This window comes from Helianthus annuus, chromosome 14, assembly GCF_002127325.2.
Source record: "Helianthus annuus cultivar XRQ/B chromosome 14, HanXRQr2.0-SUNRISE, whole genome shotgun sequence".
Lineage (NCBI taxonomy): Eukaryota > Viridiplantae > Streptophyta > Magnoliopsida > Asterales > Asteraceae > Helianthus > Helianthus annuus.
In genome coordinates, this window is record NC_035446.2 from 14,283,639 (window position 1) to 14,292,383 (window position 8,745).

General features: G+C 36.3%; 2 protein-coding genes and 1 non-coding gene across 7 annotated transcripts; all 3 read left to right on the forward strand.

Moving 5' to 3' along the window:
• Positions 1 to 748: 748 nt before the first annotated feature.
• Positions 749 to 3,118, forward strand: LOC110908128 (expansin-A11). Its single transcript, XM_022153033.2, has 3 exons — positions 749 to 913; positions 1,632 to 1,941; positions 2,574 to 3,118. Exons 1-3 carry the CDS (start codon positions 781 to 783, stop codon positions 2,878 to 2,880), a joined length of 750 nt encoding a protein of 249 aa, XP_022008725.1. The 5' UTR covers positions 749 to 780; the 3' UTR covers positions 2,881 to 3,118.
• A 344-nt stretch (positions 3,119 to 3,462) lies between these two features.
• On the forward strand, positions 3,463 to 4,578 carry LOC118479233 (CRM-domain containing factor CFM2, chloroplastic-like). 3 transcript variants are annotated; one of them, XM_035982776.1, is made up of 3 exons: positions 3,463 to 3,827; positions 3,904 to 4,273; positions 4,397 to 4,578. In XM_035982776.1, the coding sequence occupies exons 2-3, from the start codon at positions 4,064 to 4,066 to the stop codon at positions 4,487 to 4,489; spliced, it is 303 nt and encodes a 100-aa protein (XP_035838669.1). In that variant the 5' UTR covers positions 3,463 to 3,827; positions 3,904 to 4,063; the 3' UTR covers positions 4,490 to 4,578. The 3 variants fall into 3 exon arrangements, with proteins under 3 accessions (XP_035838669.1, XP_022008726.1, XP_035838668.1); XM_035982775.1 differs by having other exon boundaries at positions 3,464 to 3,827; positions 3,923 to 4,273; XM_022153034.2 differs by having other exon boundaries at positions 3,463 to 4,273.
• A 1,547-nt stretch (positions 4,579 to 6,125) lies between these two features.
• Positions 6,126 to 7,757, forward strand: LOC110908129. Of its 3 annotated transcripts, XR_002574195.2 has the most exons (4): positions 6,126 to 6,442; positions 6,693 to 6,728; positions 6,896 to 7,079; positions 7,465 to 7,757. It is a non-coding gene; the product is annotated as an uncharacterized LOC110908129 (transcript). The 3 variants fall into 3 exon arrangements; XR_002574194.2 differs by lacking the exon at positions 6,693 to 6,728; XR_004878692.1 differs by having other exon boundaries at positions 6,126 to 7,079.
• Positions 7,758 to 8,745: the final 988 nt, after the last annotated feature.

Here is an 8,745-nt window from a genome sequence, read left to right on the forward strand (position 1 = left end):
TGAAATTAGTAGTTAAAAATCACTTAAACGGACATATTAATCACCTATGTTACTATGGAAATATAATTATATCCGTGTGCTTTTCAGGACACGCAAACCGGTCCACGTTAGACCATCACATGTCCAACATGTGAGAGCTAAATTCGACTCACTAAGCCACAAGGCGATGGAGGGTGTCAACCCTTAGGAAGTTAGGATCGTATAACCTTATATTTGGTAAGGGTGCGAACACTCCATCCTTAAACTAACCGAGCTACACAACCGGAGGACATAAAATCATGTGTTTTTTTTGACACATACATGATTCTAGTTATATAAAGTTTCATAATCATATTATCTACATGTTTTTTTATCAAATCAAATTACTAGAGGGTTAATTTTTAGTTAGTAAACGTAAAATTTTATAATTTATATGAATTTCCCTTGGCAGTGTAGCATAAAAAATTGATAAAATTTGAGAGAGAAGTTAATAATATCACACAAAATGCAGAATTCAAAAAGCATATGCATGAAATATAATTTATAAACATGAAACAAAATGTGGGAATAATTGAATGGATTTTAGAAATCTCTTCAATCTTGTGATATCATAATTTAAATAAATTAAAATGTGAAAATGGATCAATACTTGCAGGGTTACATGTGAAGATGTTCCATTGATGATACTCTTGATTAATTTAATTAATTTAATATCTGATCTTATATATCCATAAATGTGATTCATATCGCATTCAATTCTCTTCATCCCTACCATCTTCTTCATTCTTTTGCATACCAAAAATGGTGAAATCTCACATTCTTTTGTTACTGGCTTTCTGCTATTTTCTTATTGATGTTGAATCTTTAATTGCTTCAAGTTGGACTAAAGGTCATGCCACGTTTTATGGAGGCAGTGATGCTTCAGGAACAATGGGTATGTGTTTGAATCTTTTTATTGCGTAAATAACAAGTTTCCATACAGTTTTCCCATTTTTTTATGCATGTCGTAAGACCGGCTCTGAAGAATCGGTTAGGGCTGTAAACGAGCTGAGTCGAGCCAAACTGAGCTCGGGCTCAGATCGAAATTAAACGAGACAACTCGGCTTAAGTGATTTATTTATCTTAACAAGCGGAAATGCTAAGCCTTAATATCATAATATACATACAGTTTTCCATTATTAATGCATGCATGCATGTAGAGCTGGCCATGAAGATAAACAAGCTCAGGCTCGAAGTTAAACGATTCAACTTGGCTCGGTTTGATTCGTTTATCTTAACGAGCTGAAATGTTGAGCTTGAGTTAGCTCATGTCTCGTTAACTCAGCTCGTTTATTTTTAAAAGTTTTTTACACTAATGCATCTAGAAGCACAAAATAATACATTTAATATAATATTTTTACCTGATTTAAGTTGGGGTCCAGTGATATGTTATAACTTAGATTATATTAAAATTTGGACTTTATTTGTAACGAGCCAAATGAGTGAGTCAACGAACCATCTAACAAGCGAACTTACATTGGCTCAGGCTCGGTTCGTTTACAAACCAAGCCAATTTCTAGTGTAACTTTTTAATTTTTTTTCCAAGCAAGTGTCAAGTCACAAGCTTTTTGAATAGACCAGAAAGCGGTATTGATGATCTTGATTTATTTTAGGGGGTGCTTGCGGTTATGGTGATTTGTACTCAGCTGGATATGGCACAAGAACCGCGGCACTAAGTACTGCTTTGTTCAACCAGGGTGCAGCTTGTGGCCAATGCTACAAGATCGCATGTGATCGCAAGGCAGACCCTCGATGGTGCAAGAAAGGATCTGTAACCATTACCGCAACTAACTTTTGCCCACCGAATTTTGCTGGTCCTGGAGGGTGGTGCAACCCACCCCTCCAACATTTCGACATGGCTCAACCCGCTTGGGAGAAGATTGGCATTTACAAGGCCGGAATCATTCCCGTTATTTTTAAAAGGTACCCGTATTTCTACTTAGTTTAAGTGTTAAATAATCGATATAGGTCGAGTAATGGATCAAAACGGGTTCAGATCATTTGTGATGTCTATAACCATTTTAAGTACATCGTAAAACATAGTTTCTAACGGATTTGCTATGATTTTGGCCGAAAACAAAAAATCCTCATCACAAAGCATGTTTTCATCTTAAATCAGTCTGATTATTAGCTATAGATCATAATTAATGTACAGCTAATAGTGAAATGTTTTGAAAACATGCATGGTCCACATGGATAGGTATAACACTTTTTTTAATAATTATATAACTAACTAATATGTTGAATATATTATAATTATGATAGCCATACACTAAAGTTCTAATTTTATTTTCTACGAGTAAAAAGAATTGAAGGATATAGCATTTACACTTTTAGCATATTTTAGATTGTACAAATTTTATAGTCCAGTTGCTTTACCCATATCACTAGTTATCAATAAAATACATCTAAATTGACTTATTTTTACAAAAATTATTTAGATGTTTACAATTGTACTCTTACATAAATAATTTAGAAGTTCACAATTGTACTCCAATCAATAGTACAAGTGTAAGATATGGCATTAAAGATAGTGTTTTGTGTTCGATTTTTAGGGTACCATGCAAGAGACATGGTGGAGTTAGGTTTACGATCAACGGAAGAGATTACTTTGAGCTTGTTTCAATAACGAACGTTGCTGGAGCCGGATCAGTTCAGTCGGTGAAGGTGAAGGGGTCTAGAACTGGCTGGACACCAATGTCAAGAAACTGGGGTTCTAACTGGCAATCAAACTCGTACTTGAATGGCCAATCTCTCTCGTTCATGATCACAACCACTGACGGGGTGACAAGAACTTTCCTAAACATCGTCCCATCAAATTGGAGATTCGGTCAAACCTACTCAAGCCGATTGCAATTCTAAATGTATTTCTAAGATTTTGGATTTGGTGTTTGAGGTTACGGTGTGCTTACTCTTTTTAAGGAAGCATTCCGTTTAGTGGTTTTTTTTTTTTTTTTTTTCATTTCTCACTCAAAGGGTACATGAACTTGGGAGCAAAACGAGCTTACTCTTGTTCAAATGGGACAAGCTCGTATACACTCCAATGTACTTAACAATATAGAATAATAAAAACTCAGCAACGTATTATGTGTTATTGGTATATAGTGGTTAAGGATATACTCGAAGAAATCCTTAATGTGATAAGCAAGTTCTATATAAAGAAGTTGCAAATACTCTCGACAAAAATATAATGATTATTAATGAGGAAACTAAAAAAGGGTACGTATTTAAAAAAATATATATATATAAGGGCATCCATAATAAGAAGATCCAAACATCTAAAAACGTGATCCAAGCATTTAAAAACGTGACCAGTAAGCTCTCATATTTATATATACTCTAATTTGTAACATAAATATGCAATAGGTGGTTGTAAGTTATGTTTAATGGATTGTACGTGTATTGTGTGTCTGTAAATTCAAAAGCATATGATGAGGTGTTGTCTGCTGGCTTCTTCATATGTGGATATACATATGTATGCCCACTGTCTTTTTCTTTCTCTCTAAAAATCACCCGACGTTGAAGACCTCCAGCAACACTGGCCGTGTTACCTTGTAGCGGTAGAGAGTTTCTTTCGACGAAGGACAGGAACGAAGAGTGAACCGCTGCTACCATGTTTCCAGCAGCAGCGGCGGGTGGCGACCGCATTTGTCACGGTGACCTAGGGTTCTGACTTCGATCATAGGCGAAGGTTATGAACTCTGATGTTGATGAAGATGTCTTAGAAAGGTAGATCGGTGTCATGCAGTCGAACTTATAGGGTAGATCGGCGATGGTAACGGGTGATCCTCAGTCTTCCGGCGTATTAGGTAAGATATATTTGTTGTATTGGTATTTGGTCTTTCGATTTTAAGTTTTGTAGAGTTGTTGATTTGGGGTTATTAGAGTTCCTATTTTGTTGTAGATTTGATTTAGGGCTGCTCTGTGTTGAAACTTGTTTGGTTGCTATTTGTAATGGTGGTGACAAAGTGGCCATTGTCGCTGGTTCGCGACGTTAGAGGTGTTTTGAGCTTTAACAGGTCCAAACGAGTATAAGGTGCCGACAATGGCGGAATTGAAGCTGGCACCGGACGAGTTGAGGAGATTAAGGAGTTTGGGGATTGCGATTAAGACGAGGTTGAAGATTGGGCAGGCTAGGATTACTGGCGGGATTGTTAATGGGATACACGAGAGGTGGAGGAGGACTGAGCTTGTGAAGATTGTTTGTGAGGATTTGTGTAGGTTGAATATGAAGAGGACTCATGATTTACTTGAGGTTAGATGAGTAATATGTGTTGTTTTTAGTAGTGTATCATTGTTGTGAATAAAGAGCTTCAAGCATACTTCAATGTGAGAAATTATACATCCTCTTATAATCATTTTGTAACATTTTTCACAGAGAAAAACCGTGGGTCTGGTTATTTGGAGAGCTGGAAGTATCATAATATTGTACAGAGAAGCTGATTACAAGTATCCTTATTTCTTTTGTTAATAAAAAAAAAAAAAAAAAAACAAATGATGCATCTGCTGATGACCCAACGAGTCCAGCTACAGACTCTGAAGAGGGTGGTGGTGAAGAAAGCGACTCAATCGGCTCAAAAGAAACGTAACCACCTTTGATTCAAGGTGTGGGTTCTCTACCCAGGGTCCGGTTTCGGCTGCCAGGGGAGGGCCAACTTGCAGAAGAAGCCGACCAGCTTTTGGATGGACTTGGTCCACGGTTCACTGATTGGTATGGATATGAACCGTTACCAGTTGATGCTGACCTTTTACCGGCAGTTGTTCCTGGATACAGTAAGCTGTTTCGGCTCCTTCCTTTTGGAATTAAACCAAAATTAAAAAATGACGAGATGACAACGCTAAGAAGACTTGGGAGACCTCTACCATGTCATTTATCTTTAGGTCAGTGACTCTTGAACTATAATTCAATTTGTTATTGTTAATTACTGGTGGCCTAAAACACTTTTTTGTATAGAATCTTAGTCTTATTGAACTCTTAGTGTTAAAGATTTATCATCATACTCAGTTAATCCCACCAATAGCAAAGCTAAGGTAGGGTATGAGGAGATGTAGACAGCCTTACCTCTGCCCCGTAGAAATTGAGAGACTGCTTCCAGTGAGACCCCGACTCGATACTTAGTGTTAAAGATTATTATAATAAAACTTAGGGGTGTGAATTTCTGACACGAACCTAACACAAAATTTGGGGGTTTGGGTTTAGTCTAAATGGGTTTGGGTCAGTTTCAGGTTGAACCCGCGACCCGTTTAGCTAAATGGGTTGGGTTCATTGTGAAAACTGTAAATAATATTTTATAATTAGAAACATAATTTTATTATATACATTTGTGTTTTTTGTCGTGAAATTTTAAATTTAACATATTAATTTGAGAAAAGAAAATTAAAATAAAAGAATTTGGGTTAAACGGATGGTGTTCGGGTCAACCCGTGAATATTCGGGTCGTGTTCGCGCCAGGTTGGACCCGCCAACCCTCAAGGTGACCCGTTTAGCACCCCTAATAAAAGTACATATTGCAATAATAATCTAATTTCTTGATATATCATTTTAGAGGTTGTTTGCACTGAAGATACATTTCAACCCGATTGGATTGGTCCACTCATTTGGCCCATTTTAATTTAGCTACTTTTATTATTCAACTCGACTGACCTGTTAAGAGAGATGTTGATGACCTGAATCAACCCATTCATAAATAAATGAGCCAAATTTCGCACTTATAATCTCGGCTATAATATATTGTGATAATCAAGTGTTCACATCCTCTTAAATTGGGACACATCATCATTTTTTTAAATAGTAAATGTAACCATATTCAATATATTCCTGTTTTTGAAATATAAAAAAGAAAGAAAAGTATTGGTGGATCAACCCGACCCAAATCATTTTGATCTGTTGTCAAACCTGATCCGCCCATTTTGCCACAGATACCATTTGTCATTATCTATTTTCATTTCCCTTTTGACTTTTCCTTGTATCAGGTAGAAATAGGAAACTACAAGGGTTGGCTGCAGCCATATTAAAGCTTTGGGAGAAATGTGAGATTGCAAAGACTGCTGTTAAAAAAGTACAGAATACCAACAGCGACCTGATGGCTGAAGAATTAAAGGTCAGTGTACAAGTTTAAGTTACAGCTTTGATTACTGTATTTATTGGACCCAAATTTAACGTGTTTGTTAAAGGTCAGTGTCCAGGTTTAGTTGCTTAGAATTGATATCGATTTGAAACATGCATTTATTGGACCTAAATCTAAATACTTTAATCACACTAACCTTTTAAACCTTTCAAACGTCATGTACTTATGTGAATTTCTCAACGTTTTTGGTACATTAATTAGCTTGCCGACGTATTTATATGGTGAAGCGACTGGTTGCATAACTGGCACTAAGCACCGTGTTATATTCAATAATGTTTTCGCTGGATGGAAGTAAGGTATGGATAAATGCTTGACTCTTTGAAGTCAAAAGTCAACATTTTTAATTTGGAAGTTAATGTAGTGTTTGTTACAAAAGCTACAACAAACCAATCTTTGTGCCATATATGTTATAAGGGTTGATTGACTTATTTGAGATTTTATCCAAAACTTGAAAGAATATGTCATTTTGAGGTCAAAAATTGGTTTGTTCGACCTCAAAAGTAATGCACATTCTTACCCTGATTTATCTTTGGATGACCTTGTCAGATTGAACGAACAAGCTGAGATTTCTAAGGAGATCTGGTATCTTTAAGTGATTATATTAATGAATTTATTTTAATTATATCCTTATGAAAAAGCATAATTCAACTTGAAAATATTGATGAAAGGAAAAATTGCAAAGTCTACCAGAGATATCATACGAAATGTATTGTTTTATGTTTATCTAATATTGGCCTGTTGTATTGTAGTGTTCATATAAGGAAGTTCGTCTTAATGAGCCAGACATGGGAGATAAGAAGAAATAGCTAAAAGAAGGCATGGATTGTAGTTTGCTATTTTGGAAGGGAAAGGTTATCGATTTTGAGGTCCCATTACAGGTTAAAGTGAAAATAGTCGAGGTTGATTCTCGTACGAAAGGTGACACGACATCAGGTAATTTAAATATTACTAATTACCATGAATTCATCCTATTAATAATGTCTAGAGTAGTAGAGTAACCTTCAAGTTTAGTTTTAAACAGCGTGCCTATGGCACGATGTGATCCGGAAATTGGTCAAATATGTATATACATAAATGGTTTACTTGATAAAAAGACTAATATGTAAAAGAGATGGGAGAGGTGGAGCTTCTGGTCGAAACTAAAACTTATCATGTACATAAAGCTTATATGTGAAGCTCTTTGCTTTGGGTTTAAGGACCTAAACGCCTCAAAGTGCCTTGCGCTTTTTAAAACAAAGATTAGTGAAAACATCAAGTGGGAGTTTTACAGATAAGAAACAATGGTTTGGTGGTTTTAATCGATTGATGTTTTGGGCAGGTGGATCAAAACCAGCAACTGTGAAACCAGTGCTATTGATTATGTTCCTTTGTTGATCAATAAATTATCGTCGATACACGAACAGGGCAGTACGTGAGTTGCGTATGAGTAGCTGGAACACGTCAATGAGTTTTTTTCTTGCAGTAAAATGTTTGCTCAATTATGTCTGCAGGAGAAGTTAATGTTTGCCCAAGGAGGTTGAGACGGAGAGCGTTATAGTTAGCATAATGTAAATATATTGATTTACACATAAGAATGAATATCGATAAATTAAAGAATTCATGGTTATGCTATTTGGTACGGTTTAACAGAAGCCGTCGCAATGCGTGCCCCCGCCGCATTGCGGCGGGGTACTCATCTAGTTAGAAAAAAAAATCTTCAAAAATACCAAAAACCAACCTTGTAGAAAGACCTGAAACATAAAATAGTATTGTCACATCATCACCACTTTTTTAATACTTATCTCTATATATATGTATTTAACATAATTAAAAAATAAATGGGTCCACCACCAACTCGTTCTTTGTATGAACGAAAGCCCCGCTAATGGCCAATAATCAACATCGGGAGGATGGTTTCACAGAGCTTGAAATGTTGATTTCTCGGTTGGGTGGACCTATAAGACTAAAGGGAGTGGAGAACGGCTCCGGGCCGTCAAGCCCCGTGGAGGCCCGTCCCCCCCCCCCCCCAAGAGGCCCGTCCCGTCTCCTCCATCCTCGCCTTGTCGAGGTCTACGAGCCAATTAAAAAATCAAGCCGTTTTCAAACGGCTATTTTAATAAATAAAATTAATTAATTATTTTCTTTATACACCACAACAATTTTAACTATTTTCAACACAATCTCAACCAAACTCTCCTACTTTTATAGGATCTCAACCTCTTTTTTCAAAACATCTCCAACTTTTATACAATCTCGAACTCTCTAAAAAAACACAATGTCTTCATCTTCGTGGTGTTCGCCATCTTCAGGTGAGGACGATCAGTTTTTTTGTAAATACCATAATTCAGGCGACACAAATGATCATTGCGGAGGAAGAAGAGGAAGAAACCATGTCACAACCGCGAACTAGGGAAGTGGCCATAAACAGAGACCAAGAAGGTTAGTTAATATTTGTATTTATTTTTTGGTCGTTATTATATCGTTATTATATTTTTTATGAAGTTATTATAATTTTATGTCATAATTATTCGTTATATTTTCATTTTTAATGTACATGTAGGAGTCCACAAAGATCGGTGGTCGATTACTTTGCCGACGAACCGTTGTACACGGCCGTGAT